A 25097-nucleotide genomic window follows, 5' to 3' on the forward strand; every position below is an offset into this window, starting at 1 on the left:
TCAGGAGCCAAAATTATTTTTCTCCTTAGTTCCTCTCACCAGGTTTAACTATATTCCACTTCAACAACAGAAAATTAAAAAAAAAAATACAATCACAAGCCACTTGGAATGCTTTTCTCCTCTTTTCCCAGAGCATGAACCAGATACTTTGGTGATCCTAAGGAGGGAAGTTCCTTGTAAATCTAGTTGCTGTTTCTCCAATTACACCAGCAGCCTTTTTTAGCAGAAGTAATCCGGACAGAGCAGGCTGGTTTGGTGTAATCTGGAAGGCTATTGTAATAACTGACAGACAGAAAAAAGCACAGGGAAGGGCCTGGCAGCTGTATAAAGCTCCCTCCGAGCCCTGAGCGCTGTAGAAGTACATCAGCCTCGGCCACCAGCATGACCAGCCAGTCCCAAGGAATCCAGCAGCTTTTGCAGGCAGAAAAACGTGCCAAGGACAAGCTTGAGGAAGCCAAAAAGAGTAAGCATGTGGCCTGGTTTTACTCTCTTTTTCTACTGTAAGCTTTTCAGAAATACAGTGGCTCAAGGAAAAAAATTATTTCATCTGCACACATTGCAGATGTGCACCTATTCTTTCCTATGTGCCACTTCCCTTTCACTTGCATTAGTGCCATGCCTTTACTGCAGCAGGCATTTACCCAGATGCATGCTTGGCTTAAATTCTGTGCACACATGTGCTTGTGTGTGTGTGTGTGTGTGTGTGTGCCTCTTTACATTAAACAAGGCTTTCTTTGTTATATTCATCCTGTCAGCTAGATTTATTCTTGTTTTTTCTCTATGCCAATAAGGTCATTCCTTCTTCAGGTATTTAAACTAGAAGCCTACATGCCTCTGGTGGCCAGCTCCAGAGAATGAGACTCTAGACCATGTATTTTGCTTTACACACATTTTTAGTGTTCCTCTTTACTTATGAAAATAAGCACCTTGCCTTTTAATCTCAACTGGATGTCAAAAAGTATTTGACAATAAATTGGGATGGAAATAATCAAAGCCCCAGTACAATAACAAGAACTGAGACCGTTTCTTATAAGGTCTTATTACAAGCTATCAGCAAGTGATCAAACATTCTGTTTAGTATAAGCATATCTTGTATAAGTGTGCATAATCGGTATCCAAGAATAAATTCAAACCTTTATATTCTAATCAAATACAAGCAACAAAATAACAAGAAAATAAAAGCAATATCTCAACTTATAAAAAAAAGTTGAAACTTTAATAATTCCAGTAAAAGCAGTAATCATGAAAGCAAGAATACCATTCCATCCATCATTTTCTGTATTCATCTCCTATTGATTTTAACACAAAATGCTGTGGCCACAGTTTACTGAACGTAGGTTCCAACTACATGAGTCACCAACTTGCATTGGCCATGACAGATGAATGCTATTTCACATAACAATCTTGACTTAGAAACAGGAAGCTTAATGGCATCCTGCAGCACTGAGGTAAAATGGGTGAAGATCATAGAATGGTTTGGGTTGGAAGGGGCTTTTAAGATCATCTAGTTCCAACGCCCTGCTATAGACCAGGACACCTCCCACGAGACCAGGTTGCTCAAAGGCCCTGTGCAGCCTGGCCTTGGACACCTGCAGGGAGAGGGCATTCACAGCCTCTCTGGACAACCTCTTCCAGTGAAGAATGATGCCATGTGCAGCAAGATAGTGTGATAAAGGATTTTGTTTTCCAAGAAAAAATAGAAGCTAAATAGTCTATGTAATATGTACATTCCCTCTACATATCAATCAGTGTCATTGTGTGATGTGCTAATTTGTACAGCAGACAAGTGGAAAAGTCTTGTCCCTTCCTTGAGCACCCAGCTGCTGCCCATGCCTTGCAGCCATGCAGAAGCAACAGCATTCTCCCATCTTAAAAAAAAAAAAGAAAAAAAAAGAAAAAAAAAAAAGGCTCACCAGAAGAGTGTTTGGGGTTGCTATTCCAAACTTGAAGTCCAGAAATAATTAGGTAGAAATTCAACCTTTCTACAGCCAGCTGAGGTGCTTTCAATGAGATTTGCTCCCCTTCTGATGCAGGGCAGAGGACATGCCTGGTTCCCCAGGGCAAAAAAACTGGGTGATCTGTAAGGGCACAACCTCACACGCAGGGAATGAGTAAGGTCTGAACACCAATTGCAGACTCAGTCCTTTAGCTGTGACAGCTTAACATCACTTACATTTTTGTGTGTTTGTGTGAGGTTTTTTTTAAACAACAAAAAAAGGCAATTTGGCTTTTTCTGAAACATCCAGTTTAAAAGAAACTCTGTAAGTTAAGAAGTCTCCAAAATAAAAAGTAGCATTACAGCATTCAAGTAATGACCAAAATGAGCATCTTGCTGAGTCCAGATATAAGCCAAGCTGGGTTTACTCTATTCTGCCTACAAGTACACTCCTCTGTCAGCAACCCAGCCCCACGCACAGCACTCATGATAAACATGGGGCTTCTTCTAGATAAGCTTCCTTCCAAATCCCTCTGAGTCTGAGTTCAACCCCTGCCCATGCCTACCAGTGCTGCAGTGCTGAGGGAAGAGTTATTCAGCAGCTACAGCAAACAAGCTGTAGAAGTTTTGTTTTCAGTAAAAACAGAATACAAATATTTCATCAGTATGACTTCCTTCTCTGTAACTCATCTCCACTCTCACGCTCTTGCTATTGCTAGCACAAATTCTCCTTGCTGTCCTTCACTTCAGGTTTTCATGGCAATGTCACTGTGCCACTTTTACATGCCTAAGTATACCGGGAATGGCCTAAATAACTTCAGCCAGGGACTGAAGAGGTTTTCCTACTGCCAAATCCCGTTGTGCCAAACGAGAATTATTTCAGCAGTCTTGTTCCCAGAGTGATTCAGCAGTTGAATCAACATTAATGACTGCAAAGTCTGCCTCTGAGTGAGACTAAAATACAAGGATCAAACAGAATTAATATATTGAAGTGCAACCAGTTAACCTGCACACACCGTTCGGAGAAGCAAGGTGAGGGTGTCCTTCCTCACCTCAGAAGCACCAGCCCTGGCCCACCTCAGACCAGCTGGGATCAGCAGCTGCTGCTCTTGGTCGGGCATCTCAAAGCTCTGGTTAAGAGTGCTGAACCCGTTCTGCCCGTGCCAAGCAGCCCTGCCCCTGCTGAACCCTAAATATGACCTCCTTGTCACTGCAAACAGTCTTTGCACAACACCACGGGTTGAGTAAACCAGATTATCCTATTTATGCTGTAATGTGAGAAGAAGGAAAGGCCGGCTGCTCGAAGGTCACAAGTGCAAGTCATTTTCAAGGAAATGCAATTACCAAAAGTACGCTTCTGCAAAACTGTCATGTTTACTGCTGAAACTCACATAATCAGAACAAAATGTAGAATGGACACACAGAGAATCATACATAAGCAGGTAATGGCCCTGACTGTTACTGAAATACGTGCAGCTGTTTGTAATGCAAAATCTACTTGGACCACTGAAGCTCACCAATAAATACAATTACAGTCACAAAGCAAAGTAAAAGTGTAGCATCGCAGCTCTTCTTGCTCAGTATCCTTTATCTCGCCTTCCATATCACATCCTTTGCCATATCATCAACTGATGTCATTTATACCTGACAATTTATTAACAGTCATTTGGTAAATACACATATGCAAGGCTGAAACCATCCAATCCATTAATTGTGAACAAAAAAGAGCTTGCTGTTCTCTATCCTTTTGTACACTGCACTGCCTTGTCTATTGTTTTTTCCTTAAGCATAAATTGTATCCCTGAAATAACTTATCATTGTCAGAACCAAAATGTCTATTTCTGAAAACCCTTTTGGCTAAAAGAAGGGAAAATAATGTGTCACGTACACTGGATTTAGCAAAACTTGGATTCCTATAGATTTTTATGTCTTAGCTTGAATTTCTAGTTTCCAATACAATGGAAGCCTATATGAAACTTTTCAAGAAATCATGTTAAAAAAATCCACAAATATTAACATAACACTTCAGAAGAATGATATCAATTACATCCATCATGCTCACTTGGACAATACCCACAACATATTTTAACTAGCAAAAAGCTATATATACACTGATCAGCTGGTTTTACTGCATTTTATTGTAACTGCAAAATAGTCTTTAAAAATGAGCATTCTTAAATCCCATTTAGCAGACAAAAAACAAAGCAGAAAATGACAGAAACAGTCGTATATAAAGAAAACGTCATTAATTTTTGGCAGCTTATTCATTTGACATTTCTGTGCAGAAATTTAGCTAGAAGCCCAGATGATCTGTTTGAAAACAGAAAGATGATTTTAGCAAGTCAATTCTGGGGAAGCAAGATAACAGTGTTTAAGCAAATTAGAACATAAAATTTTCAGAAAGATTTAATTCCTACTACCTTTCTCTTGCAAGATGCTTGAATAAATAAATAAATCACTCTGGTTGCTCCAAATTTAACCAGAGTTATTTCATTAACATTGTGGCAATACCTATAAAGAAGGGCATAACCTTTCTTTATGCTACTAGTTCCTTCCCACAGATTGTGTAAGAGAATATCTAATACAGGGCTGACTTGCTACAGAAAGCTGGTTAAGATTAGCGTGATTTAACATGAAGCTTGGAGCCTGCTGATTCCCCCTCCTCTCCCTCAGGTACCATATCCAGGGCATAGTGGGAAATGGAACCAGGACAGCTCTGCTCCATTGCTGCTCCCTGTCCTGAAGGATGAGAAAGAAGGAAGGACAAACAGGCAGCAGCAGACCTGGCCCTCACTGTATGTCCCTTGGGACAAAGGTCTCTTCAAACTCAGAGCTTTCTGCACCTCACCTTTTCAATCCTGGGGTAAATCTATGAAAGACAGGTTGGCTCGCCCATCCTTCCTCTTTCTCTAGCCCACTTTATGCATAATCTTGGCTTAATTGCTGTGCTCTGCCACCCATGAGGACATAAGGTTTAATATTAGCTCAGCTGTATGATAGAGAATCCCACCTAGAAGTCCAGTAAGACCTGGAAAAGGCAATTCCTTATTGTACATCTAAGGTAGCAGACAAGTGGTTAATAACAGACTGATTAATTAATTGTGGTTTGCCTCTAGTGAAACAGCAGGTTAAGCTCTAGTTTCTGCTTAACTTAATCAGGTGCAGCATATGCACTATCGCATATGTTGGCAGTTGCTGCTTCTGTCCACAACATTCTCGAACTAGCAGTAATTTACTCACAGCTTTTCCACTTAATTAAATAGGAAGCAGCAGGTTCCTGCTGTGCCAATCCTAAAGGCAACATGGAGAAAAGAAAACAAAAAAAACCAGTGGCTATCAGTCTCCAGTGACACGCTATGTATTGTGCTTATTCCAGTGTCAGGAACCAACATGTACGTATATATTCACTTTTTGGTTCCCCAGCTGCATTGTGAGAGGTGGATGAACTGCACTTCTATAGTTAGCCTCTCTTTCTATTGTATGCATTTTAAATGGATTCATTTATCTATCTCATGGCCAAATATGCAACATATTTAGTACAGATGGCCCCCCAGATGGAATTTGAAATTAAAATCCCACCATTTTTGAAATAATTTAATTTACTATAGAGATCCAATTCTTCAGCTGGTGAAATTGGCAGAGCTTCATTTTAGTCACTCCCTCTGATCACAGTTCCAGAGAATCTCCTCCCAGTGCCATTTCTAAAGGAAAACCTCTATATTAAGCTGAACAGCTCTAAATTTGGAGATGAGAGGAAGAGCAATTTGAAAACACAGTTCTCATCTGGTCCCAAATCTTGTTCTCCAGATTGATATCAGGCTTTTACATGAGTCTGTCAGTCAATGATCCCAACACTCCATAAAGTGACACAGAAGCTGAAGGTATCAGCTCCTATCAAGTAAATTCGAACTTTTGGGAATTAAAATACATCATTATTCCTCTATACAAACTATATTACTTTCATGGCAGGAGAACTCTGAGATGAGTAATAGCCTGCACAGGTGAGTACACCACTGATGAACTGAAAGGCTGTAAAGCTGTGGAGCTCCCCACCATTTTCCTTCTTGCTGTAAAACCTCACCTCTCTGTGTTACCCACAACAAGTCCATCAATGAAATCCAATGGTGTGAGAACCAGAACTTCAAAAAGAAATCCATGTTTCAGGCAAATCTCTGCTCCTGCTCACTGTCCTGCAGATAAAGCTTCTGAAGGGGCCACCAGCTGAGCAAATACTTTACCACTGGATCGGGAATTTTGCCCAGTCAGAAACATACCAAAAACAATGGCCTTCCTCTCACATTCGGCTCTGTTGTGCCTTGCCCAGTTGACAGATTGCTACATGTCACACCTGATAAGGCTTCAGAAGCCCAGCACAGGTGCAACCAATCCGACAGAGCCACCTGGAAAAAACAGGTCTGAAATTGGAATGCACAGCTCCCCAGCTTAGTTCAGGAATGTTCTTCAGGCTTTCCAAAAAGATACTGTTTTCAGTGTACTTGCATTTGAAGATTTAAAAACAAACCAAAAGCTTTCTGAAAGTACTGATATTTCTCAGTGACATCAAATAGGTAGCTACAGTAAATTAATGAAGGGGCATTTCATGCATCAGATTAAGCAAACATGTTCAGTTGTCCAGTTTTGCATTATCCTCACTTATGCAAGTAAACAAGGGATTTCTTATCCAGTTGAGCAAGAGTATCCTCTCCCACCCCTTACATTCTAGATGTATAGGAGAAAGAGACCAAAGAAATAAAAAAAATAAAAACAACAAATCAGCATCAGTGCCAACAGCTTTAAACTTAATGCATCAACTTTCAATGCAAGAGGATTGCTGCCCTATCAGTTAGTGATCTGCAGAAAGTAGCATAGCAGAATCATGTCGAGATCCACAACTTTTCCAAGTTTCTACATGCAAAGCATGCACACAACATGTAACCATGGCATTGTCATGAGATGCTCAGTACTTCCTTTGTGTAAAAACTTATCACATGCCCATCAATCCCTCTACTTTCATCCTTATCTAACATCGCTGTGACACCCAGGCCGTGCCTTTTACCTGCTCCTGCAATAACTTACATGGGTTTCATTTCATATACCCTTAGTGTTTACCTAAGAACAAATTAAGCTTGTAAACACAAGCCTTCCCAAGGGGAAAAGTCTAGTTTTCACTACTGCCTAAAATGCCATTTTTAAGTTCATCATCGTATTTAAAAATAAAATGAAGACTTCACAATAACTTCGATGTTTTCTGCACATTTGTAGAGAATACTATCAGCTTCCTTTTTCTCTTAATCACCCACCTCTGCATTTAACAGATGTTCAGGAAAAAGGGTGGGGGCAAAGAGGACAGAGCCAGGAGATTGCAGCTCAGTTTGGTAATGGTTAAGATGTATCTTGCAGCACTTTGGAAATCTGCCAGCTCTAAACAGAACCCAGTTGGTGTGGGATGAAGGGATCCTGGCAGCCAATCGATGCAGAAAAACCTCACAAAATAACGTCTTTTCCAATCACTGACAACTAAAATCTGTTATCTGGCTGCTACTATTGCTGATGAAGGGAAGATAGATATTTATTTAAACACAAAGCTGTGATGAAAAAAGAGTCATTTGTGTTATGAGAAAACGTGTAGTTGCAAAAGGACTTCTGTTGTTAGCAAACCAGCAAGATTTTCATTTTGGTGTGTGCTTTCGTGTAGAGAGCTGATCTCAGAAGATAGGTATTTTCACTCTAAAAGAGCCCTACTAAATCCCTTCGGCTCTTCTACCAATTCTGTGCAAATGCCACTGCTGTTCACCTTGCTCAAAACTTTGTCCAGGAAACTTCTACCCAAGTGAAATATCTCTTATGGTGGGAGATGCACCTTTTGGGATAATGTGACGACTGTGACATAAATCTGCGTTTCTTCCCTCTGTTAGGAAAGGGAAAGAGACTGAAGCAGGCCAAAGAAGAAGCCATAGCTGAGATAGACCATTACCGGTTGCAGAGGGAGAAGGAATTCAGGAACAAGCAAACGAACGTAAGTGAGACCTGTACGGGCTTTTGCAGTAAACCAAACTGTGTCAAAGAGCAGGATGTGGACACTCATAAACTAACCTGGCCATGCTGATTAAACACACCTGTCACACGGGCCTCACCTATGTTGTGCATATACTTCAGTTCGACTTCTTTCACAGGATTGGAATGCATTTGTACCTGATATTGTGGATTTTAACTACTGAAATTGTCCTGATTCTGTATTACGGTTCACGTTTGCCCTTTGGAAAGCGTTTTCTCCCTTAAGCAACAATACTTTCAGGTTCTCCTAAAGGAGTGTTCCAGAAAGACCTCGTTTCTGCCCCGAAACTGGAGGTTGAAATAAGGTAGATGTTCCAGTTAAAAATCCCTCTTCCACTTCTGTGGAGAGATCAGCTCCCTCTGTTCCACTTGAGCTTTTTAACTGCATAGAACAGCGCATCTTTGATGAACTGAAATTACCCAAGCTTTGGAGTTTTTCTCATCTTCCTAGAAACAACTGTCTGGATATTCCCATATCTGATTTGCAGTTTGTTTTATATATTTATGGCATCTTGCTGTCATCTCTGCCATTTTCATAATATTTCACAAACTATTCTCTTTTTGCTTGGCAACTTTCCTCATGGTTTTCTTCTTGTTTCCTTCCTGTTTGTTTTGTTCAAAGGAAAGAAAACTGTTCAAAAACAGCAACAACAAAAAAGCCAAGGAGGTCAAATAAAAACTGCCATATAAATATATTATTTCAGACATATTTCACATAATACATTTCCCAGCAGAGAACATAATTTTTAGAACATACACACCAAGTTTCCTGTATGCACTGTCAGCCTCCAGACACAGTACCAGTCTGCCGGGCCAGGTGGAGTTGTCTTATACAAACAACTTCAGATTTTTACTGATCCTAACAAAGTAAAAATGCATCTAAATGTCTTAAACTTCTCAACCAAACGGAACTTCCTGGTTTAGTCTAACATACACAGCAGAGGAGAAATAAAAAAACTTTGTTTTGGTGCACTCAATATTTTCATCATAAACAAAAACTCAAGCTGCAAGCAGAGGCCATTGTTCGACACCTGAGCATGTTACACAAGCAGGCCAGAGCATGTATTGCTCCTCAAATGAGAGCATGCTGTGTAAGATCACTGCAGTCCTGCTTCAAGTTCCCTGGCCCCATTATGCTGAACATTTAGCTACCTCAGAGCAACGTCATCACGTTTAACCTGCACTTAGAAGGCAGTGAGGAGGTAACCCAAGAAGGTCTGACACCCAGCTCAGTTTGCTGGCTCGTGTATGCAGACACTGATATAATTTTTGGTCAGTCTCACTTAATGCTGTTTCTCATCTTACTGTGTGTTGCTGGACCTTCCTGGGGTAATTTTTCCTGTCCCATGAGATGTTTGGCACCAGTTCAAAATGAACAATGACCAAAAAAAAAGTCATGATTAATATGAGGTTAGAGTGACAAACAGCAAGACTTTGTTTTCAGAAATAACAACTTTTCAAAAGAGACATACAAAATTGAAGTTTAGAACCCAAATTGGTTTTCATAGTGCTTGTGGTGTTGCACTCAGGTCTGAGGTCACTGAACTCCGGCATTGTGAACGCTGGCTCCAAACCTGTGCTTTCAGAAACAGAGTAATGCATCAGCAACTTCGGAATGCCTCTAACATAAAACCAGCGTGGGCAAAATGATGGACAGACTATAAAGGTCAGAAGAAATCACAAACTAAACTGAACATTGCCTGGATCCTGATAAGAGAACGAATTCAGAAGTGGAGTGGAAATAAAAGATGAAAAATAAGATTAAGAATCAACAATCTCAGATCAGTATTTAGCACAAACCAGGAGAGCAGGTTCCTGATTTAGAGATGCTCTTCTTATTATAATCCTCTCCTTGAGGTTTTGCAAAAATATTTAGTAGCTGGATAACATGCAACCATCTGGGATCTCTAGAAAGTTATTTTCCCCAGTGGAAAAAATCAGCTTCATAAATCTGGTTTAAGCTGTACAATCTTTCCCACATGAGACCCTTACAACTTGTCTAAAAGCTAAAATAAAATGCCAACTAAAAATAGTTACTACAGAAAATGATACTCTTTTCCCAGTGTTTACAATTGTGTCTACATCCTGTATTTCTTCCAAATCAGAAAATGTTTTACATCTGGACTGCAGACAAACTTCTTACTACGTTGCCAGGTACAGATAATTGCAAGCGTGATTTGTGCAAAAGGAGATCATAGTTCAGCTGCCTCTCCTTCTTTCAAGTACTAAGTTGGGCAGAAGTCACATGGAAAATGCAACTAATGACTCCTCCTGTTTGAGGTCATCCTCTATGTACCCCTACTACCATCACAGGTTAGTCCAGCTGCTAGTCCGCCCCAGAGAACTGTGGCAGGAACAAGGAGAATATGTTATTTATTACTTTCTTACTCTGTGTGCAGAAATGTCTTCCGCTCTTCCCTGTGGAATTCTCCAGCTGAAAACAAAATCCTCTCTCAGTATCTGAAGGACTTTTCCATAAGGGAAGAATGCGAGAGATGTTGGGGCAGTGGGGGAGGAGGAACAAAGCCACAGATTTGGAACGTGTGCATCTGTTTATAACATAACCTTGCTAAAATGTTCAGCGAGCGGAGAGTCAATTAAATTCTAAGCGAACGTCCTGATATTAACTGTGCCAGAAGCTGTCTGGTACTTTGCCAGATAAGAAAATGTAACATTAAAAGACCTTGTCTGAGGCCTGTTGAGGGTTATACATCGGTAGCTGCTGAAGACATTTCAAATACTCTGAAACTCTAACAATGCAGTTTCGGGAAGGCTTTCCCATGTTTTGCTCCTTAGCTGTGCTCGCATTCATTCTGAATGAGGCCAAATGAGGCACAGGAGTGCTGAAACTTAGTTGACTAGTCATTAAAACAGAAAATGAATAAAATGAATGGTTAAAAGACAAAACACGTACAGCATTGTTCCCACAGGGAGCTGGGAAATTTGCATTACATGGGAGATTCCTATTGCTAATGAGCATATGAAAGAGTTGCCTTTAATTCTGTTTTCATGTGTACGGTTCAACCTAGATCATACCCTTACTGTTAGAAAACAGTGTGACGTGTTTGCATTATCTTTATGCTAGACAATGAAGAGAAGTGCAATAAACACAGTCATGCATAATGTCTGCTTTGCTTAGAGGACTTTTGCTTTTTCAGGTAATGGGCTCCCAAGGTAACCTCTCCGCTCAAATAGAAGAGCAAACAACAGAAACCATCCGAAACCTCACCAGCAGCTATCAGAAGAACAAGGAGAGCATGATGAAAAAGCTTCTGAACATAACATATGATGTCAAGCCCGAAGTCCACCAGAACTTCAGATACGCAGCTTAAGATCAACTATATCTAGGGGAAGGTTGTTTGTAAAAAGTAGCCTTGTTTCTTAATAACCACAGATAGTTCCTCATCTATTGTTTCTGAATGTGTGAGAGAAAACACTGAAGCCAGAAGTGTACAGTTCCATAAAGGTTTTGATGCGATAACAACCACGCAGAGTTTCACAGCCATTTGTTGGAATAGTGCTGTTCCCTGTTGACAGCCTAGCCCCTGTCATTTGGATGGGTGCAAGTCAATAACTGCAGAAGAAATGATTATTTGACACCAGCAGCTTTTCAGTGGGAGTCTTTTTCATATCAAATGTTCTCTACTAAACGGGTTGTTGCATAATGTCTGTTTATCTCAATCTTTAGTATACTCCAAGTCACATGAAATAAAATACTACAAAAAATAAAAACAAAGCATTTCTATTTAGATTGTGACACATGTAGCAGTCAGGTTCTGGAATATAAAGGAGCAGTCCAATTTTGGAATATATAGGAGCTGCCAGTTTTTGCTGAAAAATAAGACATCAGAATAATTCTCATTTTTTTAATCCTAATTTAAAGCAAAATATAGATATCTTGGGTAGAATTATGTTCAAAAAGCCATATTCAAGGTATCACCCTGTTATTTAAATACATCATGGGCTTTATCGTAGGGTTTTTAAGTCTGAAAAATGACAACAGCAGCAATCATTTATAAATTTGCCTATGCTCAAGGTGCACTCTAGCATGCCCATCATTACCTATACATTTACACCAAAAGCACAGGAATCCATCAGCTCAGACCATCCCTCTGCTACGCTAACTAGTCCCTTATTCCACAACACGTCTGTGGAAATCCAGTCGGTCAGGGCTCACCTACTTTTACCTGAAGTGACCCTGAGTAACATTTCTCTCCACAGCGGCACAGATTTCCCTTGATATAAATTTTTCTGAAGTTAGGAAAAAAACAACATGGTCTGGTTGCTTTAAGTTGAAGCCCATTAAATCTGATGGCAGGCTGAGGGAACGAACTGATGGAGCGGGGACGAGTTGGCACACACCTGCATTGTGAACCATATAAATGCTTTGTCTTCACTACAAAATTACACTGGATTAGAAAACAAGCTTGAGAAATTGTGAAGATTAGCAAACAATTGCCACGTTTTCCACTCCACGCAGACACAGACAAATCATTTCAATTTCATGGCAGCTAGTCATAGGCAATCTCTTATTCCTGGGAGGTTTACACAGCTGACATGCTGTCATGTGTAAAATGACCATAAAGCTGCAGTCAACTTAATGTCAGCAAATGTGGCTCCTCAAGGCCGTGCTTGATGCTACACAATCTCACAGCCCTGACTGTTACAAGCTCCCATGCTTGATTATGTTCTCTGGAGACAGCACAAGGATAAAGGGGAATGGGAAAGAGACCAGAAATGCTACTGACATCAGCTGAAAGGCTCTTTCACATAGGAGTGCTTGGAATCAAGTTGTGATGAGTTTGACTTACTGAGGGGATGAAGGAGCCCCAGTTCCAGCTCAGGAGCCTGAGTCAGTGCTGCACCCTTCTACAGGCACGGGCAGCTGGAATGGCCTCAGCGCACACACCTCCAGCCTGCACTGCAGTCCCAGCACGGTGCTCAGATGTGAAGCATATGCCTTCTGTGAAATTAAATTAATATTGGAAAGTGATCATTCTGAAAGGAAACAGCATAAGCCAAAACACAGCCTGAACTCCACAATAAGAAAGTATCCTCCACACTAAAGGAACATCCAGTGTCAAGATGACTGGCTTAAGTTTGACCCCTTAGCAGTTACTGCCAAATAACCTGACTTTTCTAAAATGGAAAAAGATGGTGACTGGCAAACTGATTCCAAATTTGGCTAAGCCAAAGCAGAGACAGGGGTGGAACAAAGAATTTATTTGAAAAGCTAAGGCTTTGAGGTGTGGAATAAGTGATAGTAGGAAGCCTCAACATAATTAGGTGCAGAAATTATTCCTGTGGCAAGCAAGCAGGCACAAGATCCTGCAGTGATTCTGTGGTGGGAGGATGTGACTAGATAGCAAAGAAATTACTTTCCTTTGATTCCTTACTCTCTTCCTACCTTACAGAATTGTACCAACATTTTGGGGGCAGGAGAAGTTATTTCTTAAATTTTTCAGCTGTGTTCTCCACCTAAATGTTTGACTGCCAGTCCAACTAGAACTGTACTGCATGATCTCCCCATGCACTTGATGTAATCAGCACTGCTCTACCTGCCCACCACCTTTCTCCCGTTCTTGTGAAAATCTCCCCTGTCACCAGCTGCTCCTCTTGTGAAGCTCTCGACCTTGTTTCAGGGCTGTTCTGCACCCTTCCAGAGCTAACAGCCACATACACATCTTCTCTAAAAGACATCTTCTCATGAATGCAGCCCCCTGACAGAAACACGTGGCACAGCAGAGGCCACTAGGAGCAGGAGACTTGCTGTCTGGAGGGGAAGATGCAGCTCTATGTGCACACATCTCCTCCAGACCCACTCTCTGCATGCTTTATTAATGTCAACATGGCCAACTACATTAAAAACTCATCTGAAATACAGGGAACAGACAAAGCAGTTAGACTACTTGAGGCTCTGTGAAGCCCAAACGAGGCTGCTCATGCCAGCCTACCCAGCCTGTTCAATGCCAACTCTTGCACAGTTACACTGTGAGTGCAGCAATGACCTAGCCATACCCTCTCTACCCTCCATACCCAAGAAGGAAATTGGGTCTTAAGTGCTTAAGCTTCCTGGATGTGATATTTTTGAACTGTGGCCACTATGAAGAGCTACCACTCAAGAAAATGAAAATAATTCATTATGTTTAGTGGCTTGCTACTGAGAGAGAAATCTGAGCTTTGAGTACTCTGTGCATTTAGACTAAGTCCTACTTCTGGATGGGGATAGTGTGGTTGTGTTGCTGCTTGTAGCTGTGCGGAGGTAAAGGCCAAAGCAGACTTCATGTAAGTTGGCAAGAACCTTTCTTTTTTAAATGAAGAGTTGCATCAATGGAATATTGAGAAGCCAAGAAAATGTCTGCAGAATTTACAAGAGCACAAATATCTTGTATGCAACATTCAAGTTTTAGAACAATGGCACACAGTAATTCCAGTGCAAAGAAAAATAGAAGAAATGAGGTTTAATTTAAAAATACTCTTCAAAGCATTTCAAATAAATAAATAGAAAGTATAACTGGGTACTCTGTATCATCAGTGACCTACTAGGGATGACCAAAAATGACTGTATAGATCACCACTTGAGGTTTGATGCAACATCAGTTAGGGTGGTGCCTGCAACACTTCCATTCCCCTCAGCACTGGACCCTTCCCATGGCTTAGTGCTCCCAGTTCATCCTCCGCCCATGCACAGGGTTGTATGCTTGTGCTGGGAGGTGTAACAGAGCCCAGCTGCCATCCCTAACCTGATGTCTTCCCCCCAGGAGGCCCTGCAGCTCCAAGGAGCTCCCAGCCCTTGCAGCACTCTGATGAACTCGTACCTGACATGTACTAATGCAATTACCAAATAAAGTGGCACGATGTTAACAAATGGCACAACAGAAAGTCATAGATTGCATTCTTGCTTGGTAGTTTCTTTTTCATTAATAACTGTGAAAACAGGGTCTCAGAAAATACCTGAAGAGGTGTTGTGAAGAATTCTGTTTCTCCAACCACGTTCTTGCCATGGAAACCTGCTCCCCGCCAGCAGAGCACCATCGCAGCATGCTATCATAAAGTGTAGACAGTGGGCAACTGTAGTCTAAACCTAGTAAAGATTTTGGTGTAAGAGCAGCGATTCCAGCCTTATGCTGTTCCAGAATACACTACAGGCAAATGGCAATTAAGCAAGAAACATGAATGCTTTGTTATGTTATATTCTTCTTTGTGCATACAATACAAATACTTCACAGTGGTTTCCTCCAACTCATTGAAGGAAAAGAGGAAATGCCTACTATATAATACACAAGTGACACATATTCCTGCCAACCTCACAGTGGCCTCTTCTTCACAGATTTGATTATTCCTCATTTTATGGCAGAATAAGGCACTTCAAACTCTAAGTCTTCCCCGAGGAATGTTAACGCTTGTTAGAAGTACATGACCCAACCAGCAGTACTACAAAACACTTGGAAAATGTTACATTGGAGTACTATTAATACACTCTATTGCACTTACAGGACATGACTGCGTGTGGAAAATCTGATTACTTGCAAGCTTATTAACTTACTGAGATTCCTCATTGCTTTTAAGACAGACAGGCCGCAAAGGAGTTACCTGACTCAGGGCAATTCCTGAAGGTCTTCTCTTACCCAAACACTTTATTTACAAGCATACCAGACTCCCAACTTCTTACTGAATTTCCACACTGCTTTTAGAAATACTGCAATTTTCTCCAAAGAAAGCTAGCTTGGTTGAAGTTAAATACCATGACAGGCTATGTAGAACCACTGTAAGAAGATCATCTTAGACTCAATTGTCAGCTGCTGTGAATCAGCACAAGTGGGGTAATACCAGTGAAGCAGCAATCAACTCATTTTTGCAGTATTTTTTCTGAGCTCTGCATCTGCATATAGCTCAGGCACTTAACAGGCATTGCTGCTCCAGAATGCCCAGAGAGTTCTGCTGCTTCTTAGTAGCGTTTCTCACATTGGAACCCAGAATCAGTAAAACACCTTATTCTGGAGGGGATGGCTAGACTAACAAAGCACAAGAAAAGCAAGCATGTCCACAGTCACTACTTTTGCTGGACTAATATATGCGGCTGTTTCAACTCCCAGAACAGCAGAGCATGCTGTCAATGAAACTGGCTACAGAGTACAGCACACAACTAAAGCAAACTTCAAGTCTCAATAAAACTAACATTTTCTGAGAAAACCTGAATGTTTTGTTTTTGTTTTTGTTTTTTTTTTTTCCCAGCCAGATCAAGCTTTAAATTATGGTGTTGTATTATTTTCCAATGAGAACAACTAAGAAGCAGAACTTACCACAGAACTCAATGCAGTGCTCCTCAGGATACTGGTTGTTTCAACTGAAAAAAAATGATATCACCATGGTCAATGTAACATGAACATCTGTCACAGCTTTGATCTATACAGAAATTCAATAATGCTGCAGTACAACATGGCGCTTTAAAATTGTGATTCACTTGTTTGAGATGATTTGCTCAAGCACTAAGACCAATATTTATATTCTTTGGTGGTTAAGAAAGATGTCACATTCTAGAGGAAATATGTTCCTCGCAGAACCATGTGGATTCATCAGCAAACATAGAATGCAGTCATGTTTACTAATGTGCTATTAATTACTTTGTGGGTAGTAAAGTTGCATCCCTGACCAGCTTCAGAGTGAAACTATCTTTCCTTGCAATGGTTTGCAAACATGTATCCTACACACAAACATTCCAGTTTTTCCCAAAACCTTCGGCAGCTTTTCAATTAAACTTGAGATTCATTCTCTAGTATCAGCTGGAAAAAGATGAGATTATATGTGCACTAGCCAAGGCAGCATGTAATTAAAATTCAAAGCACTAACAAAAACTGTACTTTGCTGTTTATAGGTGAGATGCAGGCATAAAGTTTAATGAGCCTCTTTGTTTTCTCACCCCCTTGCGACTTGTTCCAACTCTTAACTATTCCTTTGCCTTGTAAACCTCGGGTCCATGAGAGGTGAAGACCAGCCTGAAGGTGCATAACATAACGAGCATGTCTGAGTTTATGTTACACTGCTTCGCTTCCGCTTTGCTGCTCTTGTGAGTCTGGAGTCTTGCAGAGTACTAACAGCAACAAAGTTCAGAAGTCATCCAATAAATTGGCACTGATACAGTTACAAATGTCTGCACAGCCAAAACATTAGTAGTACAAGCAGAAGCGTTTGCTGACCTTATAGGCTACTACTGGAGTTCAGAATTCAGTGTCTCCGTGAAAGAATTGGGAATTGAAAGAGCAGTCTTAACAGACTCACCAACTAAAGGAAGTGCACTGCAATGACATGGGCTGGCAAGGAGGTCCAGCTCTTGACTTAAAACCTCCGGCTAATGCCCTAAATAAATTGTTAGAGGCGCCCCTGCACTGCAGTAGCTTTTGCCGACCATAGTAGTACTCTGTATTTTTTTCTAATACACTCATGAGGCAGAGAAGGTCTGTTTTCCAAGAATCACACAGACATGCTGCCATGACTAACACACTTGAAATCATCCCTCTGTAACCCACGATACTCAATTCATCTCCCTTTCACAGGGTCATTCCTGAAAATACATGTATCTACTGCACCAAAGAAGTACAGATGTCGGAGCACTATCACCAACACTCTTAAAACCATCTCATTCTATTTTAACTCATTCTGAAGGGCTAGAAACATACACTAACTAACATCAAACTGATCAGGCATTGTTTTTAATTAAAGGCTTGAATTTAGTAAGCCTGACCCATACTATGAATTATGAGCCTCCTACTTCCAAGCTGTCTTCATATAAACACTGGCTGCCCATCGATAGCACAATCTGAGCCAGTTCTGAACTTGTAAATTGCTCTCTACCACCTGACTCTAACAGGCTGCACAAAGCTGAGTCTAATTGCTCGATCAGGGGTGGAAACTATCAAAATTATTTCTCAACAAACCTATAATGTATCATGTTTAATTACAGCACGTTCATTTCTAAGCATATCATTGTACTGTTGGTGGACAGACTAATCCACCGTATATATAAAGAAGGCACTCTACTGCTTTTCGACTACTGCTGTCTAATCTTAATAAAATAACAATGTCTATAAATAATTAGATGTCAGAAGTAAGGGTACTGTTCTAGCTCTGCCCTTGTCTTTTTTTATTTGACTCAGTATTTCGAGAGAGTGATCCAATGGCCTCCAGTTCTGACCTTTATCAAGTATTCCCGAGTTCTGCAGCTCAGCTTTTCTAATCTTAGCTTGACTCCTCTTCAGTGACCCCCCTTCTTACAGACTTCCCAATTACCTCAATATTCACAGTATTCCCTAAAGCGCTACTACACGAAACACTATTATCTCTTATCTATTTTATCTATTAACCTTAGGAACACCAGCAAGCTATTACAGGCAATCACTGTGCTTAGAGAAAGAGAAAAGAAAAGGGGCTGTGCTTTAAAGCTGTATGTGAAAATAGTTTGCATTTAGGCTACATTTTGAATTTCTTCCGAAGGAAAATGAACTAGATATTTCAGAAGCAGAGCCAATGTATCTCAGTTAAGCCTTTCAGCTGTTTTGCATTCAAATGAAGTACTCATATTTTTTTAAAAGATGTTTCTACTTGCTTGCATTTTTTCCACATGCTTTCTGCTACTTACTCCTCATGGAGAGCGCTTCAGAAGGCAAGTGCCACCTGGGGATAAAGATGTGCTCTAACTCAAGCCCCATAGCCTTCCACTCAGGTTGACTGTCAGGTTTCTCAGGTTGGTGATGCTATGCATCTGCTTGGGGATGGGAAGCAGAGAAGCAGAATGCTTTACAAGAAATAGTTTGAGATTGAAGGAGCAGTCAGAACAGAACAGCATGAGACACTAATAGCATGAGACAGCAGTTAAAGCTGGAGGAGAGATCTGCAGGAGCAGAGATGATCTCCGCTTGCAGAACCAGTGAATTATTTACTTTCTAGACAAAAATTTTTGGTGTCTTCTGAAAACTGAAATTCAGAAATAGCATCTGAGAAGACAGCTGAGATCAGTCTTTCCCCCTCTCCGGTCATTTGTTTGGCTTTTTTAATTGCAGAATTGGCCTTGTGATCACACTGGGTAACAGTGTCGATTTCAGATGAAGGGGGAAATTATTTTTGTTTCACAAACAAATTCAAAGTATGAAATCTTGATCTTTCTGTTGTTACTCCTACTTTTTAAGAAGGAACAAAAAATGCAATTTTCCATTTTTCCCAAAAGCTCCCAAGACTTTTGAAAACTACTTCTGATTTTGAGTGGCAGAGGAGTAAAAAGACCTTTAAGCGTGAGGAGAAAGAAGAATCCGTGGGGCTCCTCTGCACACACGGGATGAGATTTCAAAAGCACCATTCCCGTTCAATCTCCTTGATTCACGCGGCCCCAAAGTGCTCAGTATGATTCAGAGGCGCTGAAATTTCCAGGGAATAAATAGTAATAATAAACCCCAGGTATTTGGTGCTTTCCACATTTTACAGCTGTTGTTTAATCACAGAGTTAAATGTTCTCTTAAAGCTGAGCCCACAGCGAATTCTCCTCCCGACTCGATCTCAGCGCTAATTCCGTCTCTAATCAGTAGATGGCACCATGAATTCATCGTACAGGATGGAGACCAGAAAGAAGAAACATTTCATCCCACCAAAAGAGCATACACCCAATCTGACACACAAAGACCAGGAATTAAATTCGGAGGGTGCACCTTTCTCCTTATGTCACCCTTCCAAAAGAATAAAATTCATGAAGCATGCTGCGTTATGCACTGAGACACAAGCAGCAGCTGCGCCTAACGCGTCCCCAGCTTGCCCTGTCACTGACCTACATTGCCTCATGACTTCCTATGAGATTAAAAACAAGAAAGATAACCTTTTCTCCATCCTCCCTAGCTCTGAACAGCAGCACCACCAGAACAGGTCTCCCCTTGGCTGGAAGAAGTCAGGAACAACCACCTGCAAGAACAGAGACCAGCAGGCAGGGCTGGAGATCCAGCCCCACAGGTTGACCTCACCTGGGACTTCTGCTCTATGGGCAAAGCCCCATTAGCTCTGATACTGCAGCATTCCGTAAGCTAACCGCAGCTTGTTGGTAACTGTAAGGTGGACTACAGAGAGGTGGAGAAAAGTTTACAAGCCACTTTCTGCCATGCAAACTGCAACCCTTGTACCTGGAATTGTAGAGGCAGCCCCTACCACATTGTTCAGCAGTGCCCTTTGACTCCAAGGAGCACAATGTGGGGCCAGTCATTACCACCACAGCAGTGCCTGCCTGCCAGGAAGGCAAGCTCTGCTCAGAGGAGCAGCTCAGCCCACTTGGCTGTCCCCCTTAACTCCTGGCCTGGCCAAACTCACCCTAACCAGTGTCATGGGACAACTGGTTTGCCAGCAGCGCTTGCCTGGCACCTCCTCATGCTCACCCCACTGCTGTAGGGCTGTCCATGCAGGTACTCAGCATAAAGAAGCATGCACAGGAGTAAGTAAGAGATGCAAGATGTGCTCAGCCCCATCAAAAATCTACTGCCTCGAATGTGTGCTTTCCGTGCCCATACATATGAACAGTGAGTGTGAAAATCCTGTTCACCCATCTGTTACTTAAGGTTTCTCTCTTTTGCTGCCTATTAGAACTTCTCCCTGTCTTGTCCGCAGCAGCACAAACCACATCAGTGAAATCTGTAGGATCAGTAACTAGTATGTGTGGACATCATCTAAGCACTGTAACAATAACTTCAATGCTATGGACCTCCAGCTCCATATATTCTGCTCTCAGTGAGCAGTAATAAAAACCTGCAGCAATAGAAGCACTGCTCTGAGAAGCAATAGCTCTGCCACACAAAACACAGAAATACTGCCCACAGAGAAGAAGAGTTCAGACAACAGTCAAACCACGACATTTGAAGCGACATTTGAAGACAGAGCAAAGTAGCACAGGAGGGAAAAGAGAAGCCAAGCTCACACAGCATGGAGCCATCTGGTCTCAGGCCATGGAGGAGGTGCCATGCATCTATCCCCTTGGGGCTCACAAGCCTTTTCTCTACCTGGCCAACCCTCACTACTTTCCCAGACTACCTAGCAGACACGGCTCAGGAATTACCTGCACCATTAGCAGTGACACCATTGATTAAGCACGAGCAACACCAGCTCGGGTTTTGCCTCCAGTCAGCACTCAGCAATGGCACAGCACAAAGGCCCCGCTTGTAGGGGGAGAAGGGCTGTCTGTTGCCTGTCCCTGGAGCAAGGTGCGAGGGGGCCTGACTGAGATGGCAGCAACTGCACTGTCAGAAGCCATAGTCTCAGGAAAAAGGCAGAACAGTGGAGATTAAATTACAGCACTGAATCAAAGAATGACTCTCCCCAGAGGCTGGGACAGTCCAGGCTTCCCTGCAACACCTGCTAGGGGCACGCAGGAGGGCCTGGAGCTGCCCCTGGGGAGCCCTGGCAGGCACAGGCCGAGGGGCAGCCTGCAGACACAGCTGCAGGACAGCAGGGCCCACAGCCAGGCACTGGGCTGCACGCCCACTTCTCGGCCTGCTGTCATGGGCTGAAAAACAACCGTGTGCCCTTTGGCTGCTTAGGGCGTGACCAACCCTTTCCTCAGGCTGCTTCTCCAGCTTACACAGACCGGTAAATTTTTTTTTTGCATGAGAAGGAGGCAATGAGAGACATGATTCTCACCTGAGAGACACAGCCTCAGCTGCAGCCTAAGCACCTGCATAGCCATATTTTCCACAGGCGAGGACAGAGCTGAGCCAGGGAAGGCTCAAGCCGCACAGCAAAGTTATGAAACAAAAACGACCTGCTTGAAAATCAGACTGAATTACAGCAATATGCAACTTCTGCTCAGCTCAAACAAACAAAAACAAGGGTTAGCAATACACAGTGTAGTGACAGGGAGGAAGTGGCCAGCAACAATACCAACAAATTTATGCAATCACTCACATTTGTTATCAATATGAGACTGCTTCCCTGTAGACTTTCTTCCTAATCAGGCATCTATACAATTTTCTCTCAGCTTCAAGTTGGATAAAAGCTTTTCAAAGCTAGCTGTTTAAAAAGGGGAAAATATTCTCTTCAACATAGCTTTGGGAAAAAGTTATTTGTGTTTCAGTGTATTAGCAATATACCACTAGGAATTGCACTTAGCAAGAAAAGCTAGTGACCAAAATACGCATGTGGCTCCTTGTGGCCGCTGCTTCCAAAAGGGAAGCACAGGGCAGCAACCACTCTGCTGCCACCCCTGCATCCACCATGCTCCTTCCACAGCACACAGGCCTATAGCATCACTCTCTGGTTCTCAGAACTGCTGATATTCCTGATTTTATGTGCACCTGCAGCTGGCTGTTGTTTAGACAGCTTTTGTATTATTACAGGGGAGCCATGACTGAGCTTACTGTAAGCACTGCTGAGCAGCCCTTATAGAGCTAAGTATTTCTGGGAGAAATTAACTGGACATACGTAGAAATGCTATGGGCGGTTTTCTATTATATAATGTGGGTGGTTTTCTTGAAGAAAACAAGGCCAAATTAATCAGGTCTTCATTGCAATTTAGTGATCATCTCTGAAGATCAATAACACAAAACTCACACCTCTCTGCTTCACTCACCATTTGAAATTACACTCCTTTCGGGACTCCACAAGGCACAATGGGGAAATAAGTCAGCTGGCAGCAGATCCAAATGCGAGTGCATCCCACCATTCAGAGAAGATGGAAACAAATGTGCATACATCCAATGGTACAACAGAAATAATTATCTTCAAAGTTTGACCGGGCTGTAGCACAACCAGAGGTTGGAAATACACTCATGTGACTGAAGGAGTTATACCACAGGTGAGCCCCAGAGCCTAATGAATTCAACCTGAGAGGAAAAGACGTTTTCCAACTGTGTAACTACGGAGCTGCAGATAATCTTCAGGCTAACAAAATTCCACATTTCCTTGCAAAGAAGCATCAAACTCTTTAGATTTAACTTTGAGCTAATGTCAGTACTAACTTAGAAAATCCATAGCTGTGTAACAACAATTCAAATTCAAAACTCAGAAGTGAAGAATATTATACTGACACAGTGCACATTATCAAATATTCCATATTAAACAGATCACAAATAATTACTAGATTTGTGTTGCCTTCCACCCCCTCCCCCCCCCTCCCCCTCAGTAGAGCTTTTCTGTTTTTGGTAATCTTTCATTAACAGGAAGGTTGAGGACCGTATGCCAATATATGCACTTGCACCATACTTCTTTAAATATGTTCCAGGAAATGCCATACTCATGAACTGCTCTGTAATGTAATCCTTCAGACTGGAGCAATTCATAAGATCTCCAGAACAAAAAAGCTTTTTTCAGCAGGTACAGTTAATCAGGAAGTGAGTACATGCCACATTAGCATCCCCTAAGGGTTTTTCATGCTCAGTGAGAGTATGGCCAGTTTGTTGTTTTGCTCAGAAAGCTGTCATAGGACAGACGTCCTCATTAGAGCTCCATTTTCACATTCTCTGGAGTTTGGAGCAGAAGCTTTGCCATCTCACCTCCGAGACCTTTATTGGCTGCACCCCAGGACAGGCTTGAAGGAAAACACTTGGCCCTACAGTCCAAAAAGTTCACAGTGTAAGAAGCAATTCACACTAAGGATAAACCGTGAAATGCATTCTTAAAAGTGTTTTATTATCATTTTCCACTCAAGCCTTGTGCAGGAGGTAGACATCCATCTTTGACATAAGGCTCCTTGTGCCACCATCAGTGTTAGAGCTCCAGAGACCCAACTGCAAATTGGTTTCCAAGATAATTTTAAGAATGGTTTAATAATTGGAAGAGGAAATATAATCTTCAAATCAAACAGCTAAATTTCTCAACCTTAAAGGTGATGCAGCAAGATTGGCTCTAATAGCACAGAAAGAAGAACAAAATATCCTTGCACAGTGAAGCTGCACCAGTGGTCCAGCACCCACCAAAGTCACAGCTTTCTTCATGCTGACTTCATTAGGGAATGAGGCCCCAGGGGAGCCAGAACAGCGAGAGGCTGGGGCCGGTCTCCTCTCCCAGCACACCACACACAGCATCACACACTGCAGCAGGTAGTGCACAAGGTCAACAGCACCTTTGCTGCAACACATAACACCCAGCACTCCATGATAAACTCAGGCTGCCTGACAGCTCCAGCTAATTGCTCATCAGGGTGTATTGACTCAGTACCATGGGTTTATAGACAGCATTAAGCTCCCAAAAAGCAGCAGCAAAAGGATGCATTTGTCCTAAATTTGGCACTTTCTTCTTTATGCTGGAGCAGACTACACAAGAGCAGGATGACAAGTTACATCAGGTTGGCATGGAAGGCAATAGCCTCTCCAAACACAGAGCCTTGTGCCTCCCTGGAGTCTGCCAGGTGTCAGCAGAACGCCACTGAAAGAGCAGAGCTGTTCCACCAGGGCTGCACCAGTGCTGTGTGGCTACACGAGTGGAGCCTGTATAGATATTCAGAAACAGTTCATCTCAAACTGCTTTTCTAACTCCAATGAAAAGAGAATATATATACACTCACAACATACATAAGCAAACCTAATTTGTTTACACTTAGCAGATAAAGGTTTCTTAGTGTTTTTATTAAGCCTTTTTTTGTTTTAAACAGTATGATTATTCATTGCTCACTTGCAGCAATGCAGAATTTGTAGATCTTTTGTCATAGAAGGAAAATATTATCAAGTGACAATAGAGCAAAACTGCACTGACAAGAATGGAACAACTTTAGATTACTTGAGCAAACGACCCAGCCTCCAGGGTCTTCTATGATTTCAGACTGAAATGGACACATTGCAATCCTTATGCTGAAAGAGGATAGGTCTGATATAAAAAATACTGAAAATTACTGGTGGCTTATGCCTTTATACTTTCATTTTAAAGTATATCATATGCATTTTCTTGGCCCAACTCATTAAACACTACACCCTACCATGCCCACTGCAGCATGCATGACATTGAGCCTTGCGATGCTCTGTCTACGCAGCCTACAGCACCACAAATCCAAATTTAAATTCCTGGCACAGGAAGCAAGCCAGTGCTCTGAGATGTGTGTGATTACAGGGAGCCTATACTACTCTGCTTGTCTATGGGCTATAGGATAGATTTA

At 41.9% G+C, this 25097-nt stretch overlaps 1 protein-coding gene across 1 annotated transcript; it reads left to right on the forward strand.

The window, feature by feature from the left end:
* Positions 1-300: 300 nt before the first annotated feature.
* On the forward strand, positions 301-11857 carry ATP6V1G3 (ATPase H+ transporting V1 subunit G3). Its single transcript, XM_048947084.1, has 3 exons — positions 301-463; positions 7852-7952; positions 11149-11857. The coding sequence occupies exons 1-3, from the start codon at positions 382-384 to the stop codon at positions 11320-11322; spliced, it is 357 nt and encodes a 118-aa protein (XP_048803041.1). The 5' UTR covers positions 301-381; the 3' UTR covers positions 11323-11857.
* The last annotated feature ends 13240 nt before the right edge of the window (positions 11858-25097 follow it).

The sequence above is a fragment of the Lagopus muta genome, chromosome 5 (genome assembly GCF_023343835.1).
Source record: "Lagopus muta isolate bLagMut1 chromosome 5, bLagMut1 primary, whole genome shotgun sequence".
Lineage (NCBI taxonomy): Eukaryota > Metazoa > Chordata > Aves > Galliformes > Phasianidae > Lagopus > Lagopus muta.